We start from the raw sequence: 23,082 nt of genomic DNA, 5'->3' as shown, positions 1-23,082 counted from the left end.
TAAGTGGCTCCTGGCAGGCTTACCTTTTTAACTTCCTTAGTCTTTCGAACATTTCTATGGGGACCAAAAATGTTTTGCATTCCAAAGGCCTTCCTGGACCACTCCCTCTTCGGGGCACTGCCCTCCACCCTATAGCGGTCCGCAGGGATCTTGCTCATGGGAGGGGGCAGTGTGCCACAGTTGACGCTGGACCAGCCATCAGTGGAATCCGTGTAAGACTCCTGGTCGCTGGCGTGTCCGCACTGCCACTCCCGGAGCACGTGGACTGGGAGCCAGCGCTGGTTGAAAGCAGAACTGGCACCCACAGTGCCCCTTTTGGAAGGGGGAACCGAGTTCCTCGAAGAAGTTGGGGGCAACTCCACAGGAGACGCCGGCCCCAGGTGCTTGCTCAGGTCTCGGAACCTATCAGTCTGATGAGCAGCCTCAAATGGGGGGCTCCCCTCGGGGTCCGGACAGAAGGGCCCAGTCCAGGGAATACCCCAGGGCTGGGCACCTCTCCCGCCCACACTGTCCCACGCGCTGCCTCCGGGGCCGTGCCTGCTCGAGCTCCCACCCAGGTCCACCACGAGGACCCGGTTGCTCTTCTCCTCCTGGTTGAAGTTCCCGATGCCGCTGTCACTGTTGCTGCTGGTGCTGTTGTTCTGCTGGGCATCGGCATCCCCGTCCAGAAAGGCACGGGCTCGCATGCCCTCAATCAGCTCGCCCATGTCTCGGTACAGGACGGAGATGAACTGCAGGACGGGGAGGGAGGACGCCGGGAACTCCAGACAGCCATTGGTGTCGGGGTCGGCCGTGCACTCAAACCCAAAGCGCCGAGCAATGCCTTGGTGGATCTTGTGATGAAACAAGTCTGGGTCCACCATGAACACATGGCAGGAAGTCCGCAGGGCGCCCTCTTCCTCGTGGGTCAGGCTCCCGTCATCATTTGTCTGCATGGTCACCAACCCGAAAAACCGCCTGTCGTCCGGGCACACGGCACTGAAGGCCAGCTTCTCAGCCGGGTACTCGGCCACCACCCCGGCCTTGTCGGTGCCCAGCTGCACACAGTCATGCATGATCTTCATGGTCACCAGCGAGTGGATCTTCTGCTCTGCCCGCAAGCGCCGCATGCAGCCGCGGATGGCCTGCAGGCTGTCAGACTCCAGGTTGGAGCTCGTGGACGGAAGCTCAATGGAACCTAAGTAGCCCACGATCATGGCCACGTTTAAAATACTTGCATCCAATGCAAAGTCATCATGACCTTCGAGTCCAATACTGAAAACCGAATCATCATGAATAACTTTGGATATTTCCTCCTTAGAAAGCATGCTGGGGTTTGGGTTATTTACACTTTCATGTCCAACATCAAATCGCGCTGCGGCCGACTCCGAAAGGGATCTCTGTTTCAACCTCAAGGGCTCTGAACTGCTCGCACAGAGGCTCGGGTTTTCGAAAATCATATTGAAAATCCCCCCAGACTGCATTTCCTCCACAACTCGCTCTGCTCTGTTTATACCCAGTGCCTTTGAATCCAGCTTGGGCTTCAGCCAGCCTTTTCCTTCATACAGTCCCCCTTCTTCGTCACTGGAACAGGACTCGAAGTGGCCGATGCCTTCGGCAATCACCATGTGCAGGACGCCAGAGCACTTCCCAATCAGTTTCACTACATCTTCATGAGACGCTTTTTTCACGTTGATTTCATTGACTGCAAATATCTGGTCTCCAGCGCGGAGGCCCACGAAATCCGCAGGGCTCCCTCTCATGACACAGCTGAGCACACAGGGCGCCTGTCCCGAAAGCGTGAATCCATAGCCGGCCCTCCCCCGGGCGACCTCCACGCTCCGCACCCTCAGGGGCGCCGGCCCAGGCAATGGGCGCTTGGCCGCCTCCCCTGCTCTATACATTCTGATGAGCTTCCAAGACCAGGAACACGTCTCATTGTTCCCGCAGAGCCATATTTCAGGGAATGCTTGATGCTACCATGTCTTCTTCTTGGAACAGTACCCTAAGAAAGAAAAATGAAGAGCTCATTATTAAAGATTCCATATTTCTCCACTGCTCACTCACTGCTATTACCTAAACACGAAAAGATAATTCATAATAAAATTGCCACAGAAAGAGCCTCTAAGTGTCTATATGCAATAAATCTTAAAGGCAGGCTAAGAAACTTCCTTTCGGAGTAGACAATGTCTCCCTCAACTGCCACCTTCTTACTGCACCAGTTCCGGCCAGGCCAACCCGCCACGGGCGTGAGGGTGCAGGGCTGCTTCTCGGCACTGCTTCCACACCCTGTTTTGATAGAAGAGCCCCTTGCTACTCAAAGTGTGGTCCATGGACTGGTAACCTGTCTGAAAGGCAGACTTTCAGACTCCATGCAGAACAAGCACACTCAAACCCACATTTCACAGGATGTCAGAGTCCCAGTGTGAGAAGCAAGGCCTGCCTGCTACAGGTTTCAGGTTCAACGGCACCTGCAGAACACCGAGTCTAACCCCTCAGTTATCAGAAATCCCCTCATATAAGGTTTTCTATCGGGAGAGGGGGCACCTAATATTCCATGACCCTCCCACATTGATTTATTTTGAATACACTGTGTGGGAGAAAACACATTAGTCTGAAACAACCTCAGTCAATACTGCAGAGGCCACCCAACAGACTAGGTAAAAACCACCATGTTGGATATAGATGCTCGGTGCCGCAAAGAAAAATTCGCACTGCAAAGGATCTCTCATCAATGCAATTTTAAATTCCTAGACTGCAGGAAGGGTACTCCCAGCAGCCATCGTGCCACAAGAATACAAAGAACAAAGAGAATACACACAAATTTATCCCTTACGCATCTGGGGTTGTCCTTACTGCTGTGTCTGATCTCCACTGGCTGGAGCCAGACCTCACAATCTAAACTAAAACCCAGTTGGCTAATGACTTAAAACTTTTCTAAACAGGTAAAAGCAATGGAGAGCTGGGACATGCCTGTGAGCACATCCAGCACAGATATCTTGGTTAAAGTACAAGGACATAGAGTGTACTATGTGCCTGCAAGCATGACATGTTTAACAGCTATATAGGTAACTTTAAAAAGGAACTTTTCTACTTCTCACACACTACCAAAAACAACAAAGAAATGTCATATTAACTCAATTCTTCCAGGGGGTATGACTTTAAAAGTATTGGTTGTCAGCCGGGTGCAGTGGCTCATGCCTGTATGCCCAACACTTTGGGAGGCTGAGGCGAGTGGATCACCTGAGGTCAAGAGTTCAAGACCAGCCTGGGCAACATGGTAAAACCCCCATCTCTACTAAAAAAAAAAAAAAAAATACAAAAATTAGCTGGGCATGGTGTTGCATGCCTGTAATCCTAGCTACTCAGGAGGCTGAGGCAAAGAGAATCACTTAAGTCTAGGAGGCAGAGGTTGCAGTAAGCCGAGATTGTGCCACTGTACTCCAGCCTAGGCGACAGAGCAAGACTTCATCCCAAAAAATTTTTAAAAATTAAAAAAAATGTAGTGTTTGTCACTGAGGACAAACTTGTCAGGCGTCCCCAGGACCACCCCTAGGCCAGTGATTCCCTAGTATTCCCAGGACTTAGGACAGTGGTACAATCACAGCTGAGATTCATTACAGCAAAGGATTCAACGCAAAATCAGCAAGGGCAGAGGCCCATGGGGCCATGTCCCAAGGAAACCAGGCTTGAGCTTCCAGAGTCTTCTCCCAGTGGGGTTGCGCAGGACGCACTCAGCTCCCCCCACAGTGAGCTGTGACAATGCGTATGTGGTGTCAGCACCAGGGAAGCCCACTAGAGACTTGGCGCCAGGGTTTTTACTGGGGGCTGGGCACATGGGCACCCTCTGCTGCCCAGGCTCTGGACTCATAGAGGGAAGGGAAGGCAGGTTCTCAGCATTAACCCTGTTGCCCACACAAGCAGCTGGGCACAGGGAGCCCCTCCTCAGCGAGGGTGGTGGGCACTGTCCCGACACCAGCCAGGGGCCAGCCTTGCACAGAGCCTCCCTCAGGATACAGTCTCGGGCCTGCTGTGTCGATCTCGTCTGCAAGACTCTTTAAAGATCATTTTAAAAAGCAATACAGTAAGTGATTATGTTGTGAAGATGTAAAATAGAATAAAAGGTATGTTTTTTTAAAGAAATAATTGTTTTAAAGTTATTAGAAGAGATTTTTGTGTGTTGGGATAAAGCTTCTGGCAATAGGATCATAAACAGATTCAAAGTAATATATACACACAAAAGCTACAGAACCAGATGAAGTGGAAAGGCCATCACGAGGAGACTCCAAAAGTGGCTTCAGTGACAAAACACAGACATACAACATGCGTACTTCATAAAATTATGTTTTGATACAGAAGAGTAAAAAATGAATATAAATTACTACATTACTCAATATCTAAGTAGTATTGTATTAGCAATTTAAATATTAGGACTGGGCATTTAACTATTTAATGTTCATGACTAAAAAATAAATAAATAAAAATAAAAGTTGGCCAAGAAACATGTTTGGGGACCTTCTTATTGGATCTTCTTAACGGGTGTTGACAGGCTAGCTGATGGCCCCTGATACACCCATGTCCTAATTCCCAAGCCTTTGGATGGCTCCTCCCATGGCCAAAGGGACTGCAGAGGTGATCGCGTTAAGGCTCCTAAGAAGGGGAGAGTATCGGGTACACTCCTGTGAGGCTGCGCTCAGAGCCAGAGGGGATGGCCATGTGAGGCAGGGTGCACAGACAGACAGGATTCCAGGACAGGGCTTGAGGCCAGGCAGGCAGGCAGGCGGCTGCTCCAGAAGCTGCAAAGATCAAGGAAACAGACACAAAGCCACCAGAGGAATCAGCTCTGCCACATCTGCCATCAGCCGGGTCACACTGACTATGGACGCGAGGCCTCTGAAAACGCAGGAGGATAAATGCATGTTCTCTTAAACCCCCGGTTTGTGGTAATTTCTTTCAGCAACCTCAGGAGACAAATACCAGGGGGAATCCCTTTATCGCGGGCGAGGGGAGAGGGGAGAACCTGTATGAAATGGTCTCGCTAAAGCACGTTCAGAAAAGATCTGGCTTGCAGGAGATGTCACACAACAAAGCTGCTGCTGTTACTGGTTACGGCAAGTGCCAGCTCTCACTGTGAATGATCCCAGGAGAGCAGGTCATGAAAGAATGGCTTCCTCTAGGAACAGGACACCTCTTGGTTCTCTTCCAAACAAGACTAAATGCTGCCTCAATGAAAGACGTGCCCTCCCAGTTTATTCACGCCATCTGCCTCACACTGTCTGACGTAATGGTGGATGACAGTCTTCTATGCAGTCCACTCAATTTTTCTACTAGACTCTTACCATCATGTGCCTCTGCTTATTAAAAAGAAATGGTTTGTAATTCATGTACCATCTTATGATCTATAATCACATTCATTTCATCATTTTTAGTTTTTGGAGGCAGGATCTCACTCCACTGCCCAGGCTGGAGTGCAGTGGTGCAGTCATTGCTTGCTGCAGCCTCAAACTCCTGGCCTTAAGCCATACCAAGCACACCCTCATACTCCGCTAATTTTTTTTTTTTTTTTTTTTTTTTGGAGAAAACTATAAAACTGTGTTGAGATGTTTTAAGTCATGTATCTAACATGAAACCAGTCTGAGCTGTTTTAGCTTGTCTTTGTTGAAACCTGTGGCTGCCCTTCACCTCCTTCTGGCAATTTAAATTGCTCTGATTTTGGCAGAATCTTCCCCGGATATCAGGACCTCCTCCGCATGCATCCCAACCTTTGAGGCGGCTCCCAGAGATCCGCTTCCCAGTCAAGCGTGAGAATCTCGGCGGCACCAGGCCTTGCTCTCCTGGCCAGGTGCGGGGCCGTCTTTCAGTCGGCGGTTCCTCTTGCTGAGGCTGTTCAGCACTGGCTCAAAGCACGGGCGCAGTCAGCTCAGGGGCTGCAGAGACCGACCTGGTCTAGGCCTACATGCTGATCTTCCTCGCCAACGCCTACTTCACACAGCTGCTTCTCAGTAGTGGGGAAAGAGCCCAGAACACAGGAACGCAACGCTCACACCCTCACACGTCCACAATGTTCACATGGGCGAAGGGGCCGAGCGGAAGACACCCAGTGAACCTCGTCTAATTTTTTAATTTTTCTGTAGATGTGGACTCACTGTGCTGCCCAGACCAGTCTCAAACTTCTGGCCTTAAGCAATCCTCCTGCCTTGGCCTCCCAAAATAATCACCTAAGCTCAGCTTACAGTTTAAGTTTTCCTTCAACTATAGCAATTAATAAAGCTAGCAGAACAGACAGTGAAATTCAGGAGACCACAGGGCACTGGATTCCAAGGGAAGTTGTACTACAGCATCTGGGCTACTAGTGAGAAGGCCAGTTTCCCGGTCAGCTCACCTCCCAGAGACTCTGACTTAGTAAGTCTGGGGCAAGGCCAGGAAGCTCCACCTACCCCACGCACACCCTGACTGGAGACCATCTTACCCAGCCTTTTTGTTGTGTGGAAAAGGGAACACGGTCTGGCCAGAAGTGGTTGATCCCAGCCCTGAGGCACAGATGGGCTGTGATGCAAAGGCCCCACTTGCCCCCCCGGCAGTGCTCAGGGACACTTAGCCTGTATGGTGTGCTGACTGATCCCCCATCAGGAGTCACCCACCACACCACACAGGCTAAGTATCCCTGAGAAGATATTTCTGGGACCGGAAGTGCTGTGGATTTTTCTGATTTTGGAACATCTGTATGTACATAATAAGATATCCTGGGATGAGATATCCAGGTCTGAACATGAAATTCATTCATGTTTCATATACACCTTATACACACAGCCTGAGGGTAATTTTGTGCAGTAGTTTTGATAATTTTGTACATGAAACAAGGTTTGTGTACATCGACCCATCGGAAAGCAAAGGTGTCAGCTGGGCTTAGAAAGCAAAGGTGTCAGCTGGGCGCGGTGGCTCATGCCTGTAATCCCAGCACTTTGGGAGGCCAAGGTGGGTTGATCACGAGGTCAAGAGATCAAGACCAACCTGGTCAACAGGGTGAAACCCCATCTCTACTAAAAATACAAAAATTAGCTGGGCATGGTGGCGCACACCTGTAGTCCCAGCTACTGGGGAGGCTGAGGCAGGAGAATTGCTTGAACCCAGGAGGTGGAGGCTGCGGTGAGCCAAGATCGTGCCACTGCACTGCAGCCTGGGAACAAGAGTGAAACGCCATCTCAAACAAAAAAAAGGAAAAGAAAGCAAAGGTGTCACTAGCTCAGTTATGCCTGTGGCATCACATTTGCCTCAAAAGTTTTCCGATTCCAAAGCATCTGCATCAGGGACGCTCAACCCGTACTGTCAATCTTTCACTCACTCATCATTAAAACTCATGGTGTAAAGAGGATGACAAAACAAAACAAAACAAAGCAAAACAAAACTCCTGGTGATCTAGAAATAAATACCACAGCCATGACACTTCTCTATTCCTTTCCAAAGTTCAAACCTCGTATAAATGCAGTCCTATTCTGATCAACTCCTCTGCTCATGCTGGGCAGCACCCCAGACCTGCAGGAACAGAGAGGGGTCCTAGCCCTGAAGCAGGGCCGGAAAGACCAAACCAGCACCCGTCAGCGCTGACTGAACACAACGCAAAGCGAGAGAGAAGCCGCCTTATGAAGGCCGAGAGTCTGGGGCACAGAAGAGGAAAGGAGAGTGAGGGACAAGAATAGCATGACAATGGCAATCGCGGCCTCCAGGCCGACGGGCTGTAATAGCAGCTGCCACTGCCCGGCCTTGCCATGCATGCCCTGACATCCTCAACATCATTGCTCTGAGGGAGGCTCTGTTACAATTCTCACTGTGCAGATGAGGGAGTGGAGGCACAGAGAAGCTAAGTAACTTGTCTACCAGCACACAGCCAATTAACAGTAGAGGTGGACTTGAACCAGGGCTATTCTTGGCTTACCCACTTAAGTGGATTCACAAAGGAAGGGTCTGACACAGCAAGACACCACACCACCTTCTCCAGCTGGGACCTGCCCTGCAGATGCCCGCCCACCTCACACCCCCCTACAGTCATCACATCCCAGCAGCCTCCCCAACGACTACCTCGCTGTGCCCATGGCTGCCAAACACCCACCCAGCACTTCCTCGCCCACCACACTGGGGATGCACATCAGACAATCTGACGTCTGCCCTGCAAGACACACCCCATGCAGATCCTCACTGGCCATCCCTGCATCTGGCCACTCCCACCATTCACCTGAGTAGCCCTCCAAGTCCCTGGCCATTCTTCCCAGACCTTTCCTGAACCCAGACCAGCCTGGACCTGCCCACCCTGGACACAGCAGGACATGGTGCCAAAGAGGGTAAGCTGGCAGATTCTGGAATCACCAAGGCCACTTCCCGGCCATTTTGCTGGACCACTGGTCAGTATCTCTCCAGGCTTCCCTTCCTGGGTGCAGCGTGGACTGGAGACAGTCCTTGTCTCAACCGCCCCAGCTCCTCTCCCACTCACTTCCCCTCAGAGGAATCTGACGTTCCTGGGCCCCAGCTGCTCTCCACTCTGTTCCCCTCAGAGGACACCTGCCATTCCCAGGCCCCAGCCCTCTCCTGCTCACTTCCCCTCAGAGGACTCCTGCCATTCAGCGGTATCATGAGTGCCGATTGTGTGTGGGACTCTGCACAGGCTCAGGATGCAACATAAGAAAAACAATCCCTTTCAGGAAGACCTCTCAGCCTGAGACAAAGGGCCTGGGAGATGACAGGTAAGCTGGGACATGACAGATGACAGCATGCTCCCGAGAGAGCAGCTGCCACTTCCCAGAGCTAAAGGCAGACAAGAGTCTTCTAATGCAAAGGACCCACCAAGCCCTGAGCAGGGAGATGGAAAAAGTCCCTCAAAACTTTCAGAGGAAGAAGACAAGTCTTACACAAAGGCATGAGAATCTGCTGCCAGACACCTGAGAACACAGCCTGCAGGTGCGCAGGCCTCAGGCAGCCAGGCGGTGGCTGGGGAGAGCATCACAGGCCGCACACGCCGTCCAGAGCACGCAGTGCCACGGGCCAGCTGTTCTCCCCACACACCTCGCACCCTGGCCAACTGTGGAAATGTGGACAAATCACTAATCCCTCTCTGAGACTTACAATCAGCAAACAGGGAGGGTGCCTCACCATTTCAGTGCCACAGCCCCACCTGCAGCAAGGGGAGGGCTGAGCCAACCCGCTTCACGTCTGACTCTCTCTCTCACCCAGGGCACAGCTTCTGACCAACACCGATTGTTGAGATCATCAGGTGTGTTTCTGGTTCACCTCCTCAAGTGCACCAGCCCTGTCTGTCCAAAAATTGGGGTGCTGCAGGCATGGGAAGGAACACAGCAGAAGCGGACATGCAATTCCCCAACCAGCTCAGGGCCAGTGCCCTCAAAGCACCAGACGGACAGGCGCTCCGTGCACACAGCCCCTGAGCCCAAGCTGCCTGCACACCTGACCTCGTGGTCCCAGTGCAGCCCACCAAGGTACCACCCCAAGACTCCCACAAACACAAACCTTGCTTCCCTAAGCCCCCACACGTTTCCTCTGCCCAGGCACCCCTAGTCATCCTGGTGAATCTGGTTGAAGCCCAAATACACCAGGGAAGAAAAATACCCCCTGCTCTCTCTAAAACTTTTTGGAACTTTAGGAAGAAAGAAGGAAGTACCCTTTAGAAAAGGACTGTTTGTGGGGCAGGAACTCCTGAGTGTGGAATTTCACATCTCCTGCCTAAATACCAGGGGCATTTCTGCTAACACAGGAAAGAGGCTGCCATCTGTCCACATATTCCACAGTGGGGAGCGACGTCTCAATGCCACACACAGTTCTAGAAACGAGCAGGGGCCACGGAGGCCTCGGGACCGCACACCCACGGACCAGAGCAGGTTCGCAATCCACGCCTGCCGAGTGAGGGAGGGAGGGTAGAGTGCCAGGAACCTATTTGGCTGAAACATTCGTGACTTTCTCTAAGTGTCTGAACTTAATTACTTCTGTGCATGTTTTCTACATTTTCTAAAAAGAACAAATATTACTTTTGCACTAAAGAAGTATATGTAAGAGAGTTGATGAGGTTTTACACGAAGGCCACTGTAATCATGAACAAAATACCTAACTCCTAGTTTTACAAAAATCAACCTGGCCTTCTCTCTTCACACTCGCAGTAGTCGCACCCCAGGCTGGCTCGGTGGAGATGGACCTCACACAGTGTGCACACGCTGCCGCAGCGTGGCCTGTCCCCAGCCATGTGCAGGCCCACGTCCAAGACAGTCTAAGAGCAAGACGCGTCGGCAAAAGCCACATCCCAGGACCAGAAAAGCAGCAGGCGCCATGTCATCCCATAGAGTTCCTAAGCTTGTGGGGAGAGCCAGTTAAGAGGTGTGAATGATAGGCTCAATCCCAAGCCCCGTGCCAATCAACAACGAGCTTGATCAGCACCAATTCAGAAAAGAGAGTGACGGCATGAAAGGAACCAAATGTCGGAAACTGACAAAAGCCCACCCTGGCACATTTCTCAGCTGCCTAAAGTGAAGGGCTAGAAAGAAGCCTCCAAAAAAGCACCTAGAATCTGCCTTTGCTCCCTGACCCCAAACCCCATCACGCCATCACCCCTCTACTCAGCACAACCCAGCTCCTCCAGAGACGGTTGTCTGCTACTTGCCAGGTCCACAAGGCATGCGCTTCCCACCCACCAGCGTCCCCCAGAACATTCCCCACCCAAACAGAAGCAGAGTGCCACAGAGGGTAGGCTCAGAGGCCAGGACCACTCCCTGCTCCCTGCTCAGGCCCCTGCACCAGTTGCTGCCTCCCCAGGCACCCACGCAGTGACCCTGAGGCTTTGGTGCTGGAGCAGACAGATGCCTATTTGTGTTTCAGGAAGGAGACGTCTCATTGGCAGTCAGTATTTGTAGACGAAAAATAAAAAGAGAAAAAAAAAAAGGAAGGAAGGAAACATCATCAAGGCCAGTACCTGATAGGAGGAGCAGAGGGTACCATGTGTCTATAAGCAAGGCACGACAAGAACTCAGTTATGCTAAAGTAATCTACATGACACGGGTGTAAAGGCAGTGCCACTCAGCGAGCGAGACCTCCTGAGTCAGCCTCTGTCACCATGCTCACAATCCCCATGATGGAGAGCACACCTGCATCTGTCTCCTTGTCCCCACACCCTCCTCTAAACTCATCATCGTTGTCACACCTCCTGTCACTTACTCTTCTCTGAGAAGCCCGCTGCCCTGTGGCCCCCACTGCTCCAGCCAGCCAGCTCCTCCTTCCACTGCCCCACAGCCCACACTGCTCTGGCCAGCCATGCATGTGATGTCAAGGGAATGGTGCTGTGTGTAGCTGAGGTACAACAAAACAGCTGGAGCCCCTATAGAGATTGAGGGTTGGCCTCACAGATTCTCATGGAACAACCAGGCCCCTAGAAGCTTATGGGTATTACTCATCACCCTTCAGGAGCCCAAGGCAGAGCAGGGCTCATCTCAGAGGGATGCCAGGTATGGCTCCTGCCTGATGGAATGGACACCAGTGAGATTCACAGGAGGCCCATAAAGTTAAAACCATCACTGCCAGCTTGAGCTACAAGGGTCAGAGGCAATACAAAATAAAAAGTGGGAGCTGAACCCCAAAATCCTACTGTCAGGAAGCACGCTGAGAAAACAACTCCGCTGCAAGCAGGTGCTGTGTTGCAGGTAAAGGGAGCATGACTCGGAGAGAGGAATCAAGGCCTCCGAGGGCAGAGGGACAGTCATCAGTCCCAAATCTTGACACCTGAACAAGGAAGTGCCACCGTCTGCCAGGGTGGGTCTCAGAATTGAGGCACTCCAGAGGCTCCCTCCTGCCTCTATTTTCCCCTCATTTTGAGCAGGAAGGTCTGGGCTGTGGTGCTTCCCATGACGGCACCGTGGCTGTGGGTGGATGGGCTGACAGCATGTCTCTCTAGGAGACATGGTCAACAGGAGCTGCATCTCAGCCCACCTAGAGCCAGTTAAGAGGATGACGCGGAACTCTGAGCAAACGCTGTCATGGAACGACATTGTGGGGAGTGTATCTTGTACATGTGAGGGACATGAATCTCTGAGACCAGCAGGTGCATGGTGACAGGTGGCCTCTGAGACGGCCCCCATGACACCACCTCCTGATCATCCTGCCCCTGCAGTCCCTCCCCTAGGTGTGGGCTGGACCTAGTGACTTGCTCCTAACAAACAGAATGTGCAAAAGAGATGGGATGTCACTTCCAAGATTAGGTTACCAAAAGACCATGGCTTTCCTCTTGCTCATGCTCTCCCTCACTCGCTCTCAGGGAAGTCGCTGCCCAGTTGTGAGCTGCTCAAAGAAGCCACCCACATGACAAGGAAGGGACGTCTCTGGCCAACAGCCAGCAAGGACATGAAGTCTTCCAACAGTAATATTAGCGAACCTGGCCGTGGATCTTGTGAGGCCGCCAGCAGCCACACAAGTGTGTGCGGAGGCAAATCCTCACCATGCAGCCCTGGCCAACGCCTTGATCACAAGGCTGCATGAGCCTCACCAGGACTCCTGAACCCAGAAGCCATGAGGCTACAGATGCAGCGTGGTACGCAGCGGCAGCTAAGCAGTGTGCCACATGATGCAAAATACCTCCGGGGTCGTATGACTTGCTGCCAGTCCTGCATCATGTACAGCAGAAATAAGAACAAAATGGCTGTGTACTTATTTCTAGGTGGCAATATATGCTTAGGTAGTTTCAGAAACGGTCCCTGAAATCTACTCTGTGAGGAAGTGATTAAAGAAATCAGGCCAGATACACTAGAGATAAACACTACAGAATGGGGGAAAGTGGCTAAAAAGAAGCTGAACTGATCATAATCTCACAAGCTAAGTCTAGTTATCATTTACAGATGAGGAAACCAAGGCTCAGGCACCACAACTGAAGGCAAAGTTTGGACTCAAAGCCAGGCTGACTGATGGCAGCCCCGGCCACCTCCCTCTCCAGCACCACACCAGCACACGCTACACCAGCCCGTGGAGAAAGAGACCTCCCTGGAAGCACATTTCCACTACCAAAGATTCCTATCTGGTTCTCAAAGAGTCTCTCTCAGTTCTGGGTAGCTTTAATCTCCCAAATCTGAATATTAATAACCTACATTTACACAGCAGGTCAGCAGCCACCAACATTATGAGTAGTCTTTGAATAAATATTCATAGTTTTTGAATAATTTATTAGGCTGAACTGAAGGGTACAATACATAAAATGTCCCAGGTCAGCATTTTGTTACCGTGCATAGTTTTGTGTGGGTTTTTTTTAATTGCATTTTAGGTTTGGGGGCACATGTGAAGAACACGCAAGACTGTTGCATAGGTACACACGTGGCAGTGTGATGTGCTGCCTTCCTCCCCGTCACCTATATCGCATTTCTCCCCATGCTATCTCTCCCCACCTCCCCACCCCCTGCTGTCCCTCCCCTATTTCCCTCCTACAGCTTTTTATAAATGTCAGTTCTTGAGGTTCTTTTTTTTTTTTGAGACGGAGTTTTGCCCTTGTTACCCAGGCTGGAGTGCAATGGCGCGATCTCGGCTCACCGCAACCTCCGCCTCCTGGGCTCAGGCAATTCTCCTGCCTCAGCCTCCTGAGTTCTTGAGGTTTTAACATTTCAAGTCCAAAGAAAGCAAAAGGCCAAGCATCAGGGACACATACATTCAATGCCTCAATTGTGGCCTCATGGAGCAAATGCACTTTGTTTCTCTTCCAGAGTCAATCTCAGGGAGTCCCACACGTGGCTAGGCAGCAACACAGTGACTCAGTGCTTAGAAAAGAATTCACTCAAAAAATAAAGCAGTTTCTAGAATTCAGAAGTATGGCAAATATGAATGATTAAGAAAAAGAAATGAGAGGTAAGGAAGAAATTAAAGGCTGGCAACTTGAGGCCGGGCGCAGTGGCTCACACCTGTAATCTCAGCACTTTGGGAGGCCAAGGCAGGTGGATCACGAGGTCAAGAGATTGAGACCATTTTGGCCAACATGGTGAAACCTCGTCTCTACTAAAAATATAAAAATTAGCTGAGTATGGTGGTGCGCACCTGTAGCCCCAGCTACTCAGGAGGCTGAGGCAGGAGAATTGCTTGAACCCTGGAGGTTGCAGTGAGCCAAGATCACACCACTGCACTCCAGTCTGGTGACAGAGTGAGACTGTCTCAAAAAAATAAATAAATAAACAAATAAAAGGGGGGCACGGGGGACTGGCAACTTTCAAAACGCTTCGTTTCTTGAACATTCGAGAAAAATGTATACATTATTCCAGTCTAGCAACAGTAAAAGGAAGTGGCATTCAGAAAGTCATATAAAGTTGAAGAAATAGTTTGGCTAAGATCATACTAATCACATAAAGCGTGAACACTGGCTTAGCTTCCTAGCTCCACCTTCTAGAGAATACACCAGGGGCAGGTCTGTGGGGCAGGGGGAAGCCAGGCACCAGGGGCAGGGCTGTGGGGCAGGGGGAAGCCAGGCACCAGGGGCAGGTCTGTGGGGCAGGGGGAAGCCAGGCACCAGGGGCAGGTCTGTGGGGCAGGGGGAAGCCAGGCACCAGGGGCAGGTCTGTGGGGCAGGGGGAAGCCAGGCACCAGGGGCAGGTCTGTGGGGCAGGGGGAAGCCAGGCACCAGGGGCAGGTCTGTGGGGCAGGGGGAAGCCAGGCACCAGGGGCAGGTCTGTGGGGCAGGGGGAAGCCAGGCACCAGGGAGATGAATTGGCGTAGTTCCTCCTGCCTTTTGCTCCCCCCGCCACCGGGGCAAGTTCACGTTGCTGAGGAAGAGGAGGGGGCTTCTCCCAAGAGGAGACTCTGCAGACTCCTCCAAGGACCCAGAGTACACGGAGCAAAAGAGCCTCCAGGGGCAGGATATCCGCACAGATGCTGAAATACGGCACTGCTGGTTCCGGGGTCCTCACTCCCAGGAAGAGGCCTTAGACCAAGCAGTCTCTCTCACCCGGCACTTGACCTTTCTGGGATGCATTGAGGAGAAAGTCCAGATTTAGCAGAAAAGATATTATCTTAAAGTACAAAGATCTGTTTTACAGGTTTAAAAACAGTAATATGTTCCATCTCTGAGTGATTCTAATCTTTTACAATGCAGAGTTTATATCAAGCAAAATCCAAAGGCTACCCAATGAAGAGAAACACAGGTGTGGAGCTCCCCAATCTAAAAGAAAGAAATGAAAATGTAAGACCACCGATGATTAGAAAAATTAGAATAGGTCCAAAATGCCTCACACTTCCTACTGCCTGGGCTCACACAGGGCTCCCAGGATGAGACCAACCTCGTGCAGTATCAGAAGCCACAGAAGGTGCCTGGCTACAAACCAGGTCGCCATGTGCAGCAGAGACCTCCACCCCCATCCTGGCCATCCCAGCCTGGGCAGGCACTCCTGGCTGTTGCTTCACAACTCAGGTTTGGGGGGCTTCACAGGGATACTAAGGCAGTGTGTTCTGAAATGGTAACAATATTATTCTCATAACACAGGAACACTTTCTACATACAAAGCAATGTAAGAAGGCTCTCGCTTAAGAAAAGCAGCCCAGCAGAATGGAAGCTGCCAAAATTCCAGGCAGGAGACAAGGTGGCAAGGGACACAGAGGTGAGGCTGGGGGAGCCTGCAGGCACCTGCGGCTCACTGTCACCCAGGTCCCCATCCAGTCAGAGGCCCTCCCACACCCCCTGCCTAGGTTGCTGCACCAAGGCTCCCTGTGCATGGTGGCCACACCTCCTACTGGACTCTCCACTGCACCCACTTGCCGGCCCACCCTGCCCTCACCCTCCTTCTGCCCATAGCTGCCAGCGCATTGTCCTTCCCCACTTCCTCACCCCTGTCCAGGCACCTGTCCCACTGCATCCAGCCTCTTGAGGCCCTCTCACTGGGTCCCTCCCCAAACCTCAAAATCCCCTCAGTCAGACCCACCTCCTCCGGCCCCATGATTTTCCTGCTCACTCATTCATTCAGTTATTCATTCAAGAACTGTCTCATGGTTCCTGTAGCAGCTCCAGGTAGGCAACTACGAGCAGGCAAGCGGTGATGGCCCCGACCTCCTAGGGCCAGTTGCCCTGGGATCACAGTTAGACAGCCCGATGCCCCAGTGCATGCAGGCCCAGGCCTTGCAGGAGGACACCATTTCCAAATCACTCTCTTCTGAAATGGGCCCTCTCTTGGTCCTCCACAACTCTGTGTCTCAGCCCACAGCCATCTCCTCCCTGAGGCCCCCACTGACCGCTCCAACACCCCCAGACCCCAGGCTCTGAGCACCTACCCACAGAGCAAGGGCCCCATGCTCTGGCTATGCCTGCTCACTCCTGCGCCACTTCCCTTCTCATGCACAGAGACATCGTCCCACAGCCTTCTGGGGCTTTCCAATGCGGCTGCCCTGGAGGGGTAGGAGGACTCACTTCTGGAAGCAGCGGGAGCAGGGCCCACCAGCCATGAGAGGCTGGGAGGGGCTAGGCACAACAGGCCCCACCTGCTTGTGCCTCTGTGGTTTGGAAGGCCACAGAACGTGAACTCCAGAAACTCCAATCCACCACACCACAAAGACATTCAGACAAGGGCGGGAGCCAAGCCCCCACCCCAACCCACCCCAGACCACCACAGCCAGGACTCAAGCCCACGGGGCGCAAGCCACGTCACAGGCACCAACCCAACCCTGCGGTCAGTCCAGCAGGGCCTGCCCTGTGAGCTCACTTGGCTTGCTCTGGGCATCGGCCTGGTGATAACCTGGCATTGGGAAAAGTAAGCAGGACACATGGAGGCCACAGCCCTCCAGGACACCCCCATGCCCCACAGCTGACGGGACTTTCTGATTCCAGAAACAAACACTAGTTCAGTATCTTTCAGACACTGAAGGTCAAACCTAGATTCTTCCTTTCCATTTGTATTTGACTTTCGCTTTTTACCTCTACTTGATATTCACTTGTTTGTGATTTTTAAATCTGCGCAAAGTGAAACGATAAATGGAGTTGCCAGATTTAGCAAAAAAAAAAAAAAAAAAGATAGCGAGTTAAATGTGAATCTCAGATACATGACAAGTGCTTAGTATGAGTGTACCCCAAATGCTGCACAGCAACACTGTACCCAGAAGGTCTAGCCCTGGAGAGAGAGGGAGAGAATGAGCCTGTGTTTCAACCTGGCGCATCCCAACGCCCACATTCTTCCCCTCCTCCTTGTGCCCCATCAGCTCGCCTTGACGTGTCATCTCTGCGCCCCCCACCCCTTCGTTCCCTCACACCTGCTTCCTTGAACAAAGCCCACAGTGGCAGGTAAAAGACAGGAGAGGACAGGTACAGCCCAGACCCCAGCCTCCCTCTCCATCCCCAGGCCTCGGACCCCAGCCTCCCTCTCTATCCCCAGGCCTCGGACCCCAGCCTCCCTCTCTATCCCCAGGCCTCGGACCCCAGCCTCCCTCTCCATCCCTAGGTCTCGGACCCCAGCCTCACTGTCCATCCCCAGGCGTCAGACCTCAGCCTCCCTCTCCATCTCTGGGCCTCGGATCCCAGCCTCTCTCTCTATCGCCGGGCCTTGGAACCCAGCCTCTCTCTCCATCCCCAGGCCTCGGACCCCAGCCTCACTGTCCATCCCTGGGCATCAGACCTCCACCTCCCTCTCCATCCTCAGGCCTTGGACCCCAGCCTCACTGTCCATCCCTGGGCATCAGACTTCCACCTCCCTCTCCATGCCCAGGCCTCGGACCCCAGCCTCCCTCTCCATCCCCAGGCCTCAGACCCCAGCCTCCCTCTCCATCCCCAGGCCTCAGATCTCAGCCTCACTGTCCATCCGCAGGCCTTGGATCCTAGCCTCCCTCTCCATCCCAGTGTCCTGGCAGTCTTCTTCTTAGCCCAAAACACCCCAGAAAGACTGAAATCAATTTTTCTCATCAACAAATGGTACTTATTTCCAAATGGCACTTATTTCCTGTTCACTGACACCTGGTCATCCTCTACAGGATTCGAGGGAAAAAGACACAGAGGGTTCCATCACTGTTTGTTTTGTGTGATCACTAGGCCTGAAGGGTTGCTTTTGCTCTTAGTATCTTACTCACTCTCAGAAAGACAACAATCAAATCGCTGCCCACATACACAGTACTGCGTGCCTCTTCAGCACCAAGCGTGTTAAAGACAAGCCATACACTGGTCCTGCCCACAGAGCAGGCACAGAGGACGACAGCCCACGGAGGCTTCTGGGCCTAAAGCCCGGTATCCTCATGACCTCCTCACATGGCTCCTCACCACCCCCAGGTCTAGGCAGGGTGTAGTGGGGCAAACGGCAGCCCCAAAGATATCAGGGCCCAATCCCTAGAAGCTGTGAATGTGACCCTATTTGGAAAAGGATTATGTTAAGGATCCTGAGTCAAGGCAATGATTCTGAATTTCCCAGATGGGTCCTAAATGCAATCACAGGTGTCCATAAAAGAGGGAGGCCGAAGGGAGACACAGGTGCAGAGAAGGCCACGTGGGGTCAGAGGCAGGGACTGGAGCGATGCAAACATAAGCCTGGCAATGCCAGGAACCCTGGCAGCTGGGAGAGGCAGGAGGGTCTCCCCTAGAGTCTTTGGAGGGACCACAGCCCTGTCACACCTTGCCTTCAGACTTCAGGTCTCCAGAACTGTGACAGGACCAACTGCTGCTGGACTAGCCCCTTGCTGGTGATAATCTGTGACAGCAGCCATGAGAACTCCTAGGACAGGTGGGCCTGGGCAGTCCTCCTCCTCCCAGGGCCAGCTGCCCCAGCCTCTCGGGAGGAAGCTGGCTGCTAAATGCTGGAATCCACAGAGCTGTCCCTCTTCCACATGGTCCTCTACTAACTCCCAGGCTGAAGTCCAGGCCCCTGGGGTACATGGGGCTCTGGCAAGTGAGGGCAAGCCAGCCCTTCCCCCTGCCTAAAGCGCCTCCACTGCACTCCGGCTCAGCAGAGCCCATGACACTGCCACCTCCCACAGCCTCGCGCACAGTGGGGCCAGACTCGGATGTACTCAGTAAAGGCCTGGGCGCATTCGCGGCGAGAACCTGTTCCCGGCAGCCACTGTGCAAGCCTGCAGTGACACCACCAGCACCATCGCTAATGCTGACCAGGATTCCCGTATGTCCACCACTGCTCCTAACCGTTTTCCACACATCATGCTATTTAAACCTCACAGCGACCTTATTATTAACCCTATTTTATAGGCAAACTGCAGCACAGAGTTAGCAAAGATTGTGGGGGTGAGGTGAAGACCACAAAACAGCAGCCACAAGCCGGGCTGTGCCTTTCCTCTCACCCTCAGTGAACCTGCAGGAGCCCCAGCCTGGAAAACTTGCTCAGAGTCCAGGGGTCCAGGGACCATGGGCCTCTGGAAAGTCAAAGAAGAGCCCAGAGGCCTTAACCTTACAGTGCTCGAGTCAGATGAAGGCAATAAAGGACGCATAGTCTCTCTGCCCCCAGCTAGTCAGGTTGGTTGACCTATCTAATAAATGCATCTATTCGGGAGAGAGATCCAAGATGGCTGATCACTAGCAGCTCGGGATTGTAGCTCCCAGTGAAAGCGCAAAGAACGAGAGGACGCCACACCTTCACGTGAATTCTTGTTGCTCACGCACCAGGAGATTCCTAGCGGAGGAGCCCCACGGGTCGCCAGCGCGACTCTTGTGACCGGCGAGGCGGTTTTGCCGGCGCCTCGGAGTGTCAGTTCTTGGTGCAGAGTCAGAAAAGCACCATCAATCTTAAGGCCGCTGATTGAGTTGGCGCAGTGGGTTGCTCAAATTTCGGCGCTGAGAATCAATAAGTCGGACGTCCACTCAGAAACCCAATTACAAAGACGGTAAATACAAAGACCACAGATGGATAAATTTATAACGAAGGGAAGAAAACAGCCAAAAAAGGCTGAGAATACCCAAGATCAGAACGCCTCTCCCTCAGCGGGGGATCACAGTTCCTCATCAGCAACGGAACAAGGCTTGATGGAGAACGAGTGTGTTCCAATTACGGAAGCAGGCTTCAAAATGTGGATAATGAGAAACTTCTGTGAATTAAAAGAACTTGTTTTAAACCAATCCAAAGAAACTAAGAACTTTGAAAAAAGATTTGACGAAATGTTAAAAAGAATACACAATTTAGAGAGGAATATAAGTGAATTGATGGAGCTGAAAAACACAATACGAGAACTTCGTGAAGTATGCACAAGTTTTAACAGCCGAATTGATCAAGCAGAAGAAAGGATATCAGAGGTCGAAGACCAACTCAATGAAATGAAACAAGAAGACAAGATTAGAGAAAAAAGGATAAAAAGGAAAGAGCAAAGTCTCCAAGAAATATGGGACTGTGTGAAAAGACCTAATCTACGCTTGATAGGTGTACCTGAAAGTGAGGAAGAGAATGAATCCAAGCTGGAAAATACGCTTCAGGACATTATTCAGGAAAATTTTCCCAACCTAGTAAGGCAGGATAATATTCAACTCCAGGTAATACAGAGAACACCACAGAGATATTCCTCAAGAAGAGCAACTCCAAGGCACATAATCGTCAGATTCACCAGGGTTGAAATGAAGGAGAAAATACTAAGGGCAGCCAGAGAGAAAGGTCAGGTTACCCACAAAGGGAAGCCTATCAGACTTACAGCAGATCTCTCAGCAGAAACCCTACAAGCCAGAAGAGAGTGGGGACCAATATTCAACATCCTTAAAGAAAAGAACATTCAACCCAGAATTTCACATCCAGCCAAACTAAGCTTCACAAGTGAAGGAAAAATAAAGTTTTTTGTGAATAAGCAAGCACTCAGAGATTTCATCACCACCAGGCCTGCTTTACAAGAGCTTCTGAAAGAACCACTACACATAGAAAGGAACAAACAGTATCAGCCTTTCTAAAAAAATACCAAAAAGAGCATCAATATAATGAAGAATTTACATCAACTAATGGGCAAAATAGCCAGCTAATATTAACTGGCAGTATTAAACTCACATATATTATTATTGATTCTAAATTTAAATTGACTAAATCCCCCATCCAAAGACAGACAGGCAATTTGAATAAAAAACTAAAACCGATCAGTATGCTGCATCCAGACCCATCTCACATTCAAGGATACACAAAGATTTAAAACAAGAGATGGAGAAGGATTTACCAACCAAACAGAGAGCTAAAATAAATAAATAAAAAGCAGAAGTTACAATTAAGCAACAAAGATCAAAAGAAGCAAAGAAGGACATTATATAATGATAAAAGGATCAATGCAACAACAAGAAGAGCTAAAGATCCTAAATATATACGCATCCAATACAGGAATACATAGATCAGTACCACATCATATCAACTTAGAAGTTTAAAAGAAATGTTGGTTGGCTCCTTGTTTGTTACTCTCTTCCCTCATTTTCTTTCATGTCTCCATTACCAAGGACAATTATAGGCATACCCATATTTAGACTGCATTCTAGCCCGGGCAACAAAGCAATACCCCCATCCTCTCTCCCTCTTCCTCTTTCTCTTTCTTCCTCTTCTTTATTCTTTTTCTTATAAAAAAATAAAAAAAAAAAAAAATGCTGAACCTCATTTGCATTTCACTAGAGAAATGCACATCAAAACCACCATGAGATACTATTTCACACCCACTAGGATGGCTGAAATAAAAAAGACAATAGCGAGTGTTGGTGAGAATATGGAGAAATTGGAACCCTCATACATTGCTGATGGGATTTCAAGGTGGTACGACCACTTTTAATAAGTGTATCAATTCCTCGATATGTTAAACATAGAGTTATCATATGACCCAGAAACTCTACTCCTTGGTATATAGCCAAGAGAAATAAAAACATGTCTACACAAAAACTTGTGCATAAATGTTTATGGTAGTGTTATTCATAGCAGCCAAAAAGTAGGAATTAAAAAAAAATAAATAAAAATAAATAAATGCATCGATTCAAGGCTAACACTTAAGATACAGAAGGGCAAGTGCCGTTAGGGGAAGAACTTCCTTTTCACTAGTGTTCATTCCATGATCACTTGAATTCTCTATGTCAGAAACAAGCAAACTGCCAAAGACCAATGCCTGACTGCTAATCGAAGTGCCGCGCTCTATCCATAAGTGGACAAAGTCTCCTACATTCTCCCATGCTGCTAAATCAAGTTCCAGCCAGACACAAAATACAAAAACCAACTCTGGAAGGTCCTGGAGAGCTATGAAAAGCAGACAGAAAATGGAGGGGAGTTGTCCCCTGACAGGAGGGAGCTGTACCAACTAAGACACGCATTTTAAAAATGGCAAGAGCGAGGTAGAAGCCGTGATCCTCCCGGCTTGAAGAGTCCAAGAAAGGGCTTGGTGAGGGCAGGGTGGCTGAACAGTGACGGGCATATCTCAGAAAGGAGGTCACTGGGGAAGACGCATCCCTGAAATCTGTTAGTAGATTCTCCCTAGGTTCCTGGCCAGTCCTGAGCCATCCACGCACAGAGGGACCCCAGAGCCCAGCAGAAGGAGGTGGCCGGAAGGTCGACAGCACCAAGCAGAGACTGCAGCAGAGATGTTCACTTGAGTCCAGACAAATTAACTTCCAGAAAAAAATCAACATTCTTCAGAAAAAAAAAATGTCACCACAATCATCATCTACAATGTCCAGTACACCAGCAAATATGACTAAGAAACAGTAAGACGTGACCCACAGTCGAAAGAAGCCAACAGCAATTGATACTAAGATAATACCAGTGTTGAAATTAGCAGGGAAGAACTTTAAAGTTGCTAGAATGTGTCCAAAGATTTAATGACAATATGATCATAATGAACAAATGGCATAGCAGAGAAATGGAAACTATAAAAAATAAGTGAAAATTCTAGAAATAAAAACTACTCTAACTGAAATTTTAAAATTCACTAAACAAACGTAATAGCAAATTGAAGATGGTGAAAAATTACATATCCAAGAAGTTCAACAAACCCTGAGCAGGACAAACACAAAACAAACCCTCCTAAGAACACCATAATCAAACTGCTAAAAGCCAAAAGTCCCGAGAGGAGCTTGAAAGCACATCGCCACATAACACAAAGGAGCAACACAGTTACAATAATGACTGACTTCTTAGAAACAACAAAGGGGCGACGTGAGGAGACTATGAAAAAAATGAA

General features: G+C 50.4%; 1 protein-coding gene across 3 annotated transcripts in view; it reads right to left on the bottom strand.

Annotated features, from left to right (window-relative positions):
* Positions 1–23,082, bottom strand: part of RGS12 (regulator of G protein signaling 12) — a 160,771-nt gene that overhangs the window by 130,643 nt on the left and 7,046 nt on the right. For all 3 annotated transcript variants that reach the window (XM_039468199.2, XM_074395815.1, XM_039468200.2), the window contains exon 2: positions 24–1,984. In XM_039468199.2, coding sequence (XP_039324133.1) covers positions 24–1,883 — 1,860 coding nt within the window. In that variant the 5' untranslated portion in view covers positions 1,884–1,984. The remainder of the gene's footprint in view (positions 1–23; positions 1,985–23,082) is intronic.

Source organism: Saimiri boliviensis, chromosome 3 (assembly GCF_048565385.1).
Source record: "Saimiri boliviensis isolate mSaiBol1 chromosome 3, mSaiBol1.pri, whole genome shotgun sequence".
Classification (NCBI taxonomy): Eukaryota; Metazoa; Chordata; class Mammalia; order Primates; family Cebidae; genus Saimiri; species Saimiri boliviensis.
This window is presented reverse-complemented; position numbering and strand designations above follow the sequence as displayed.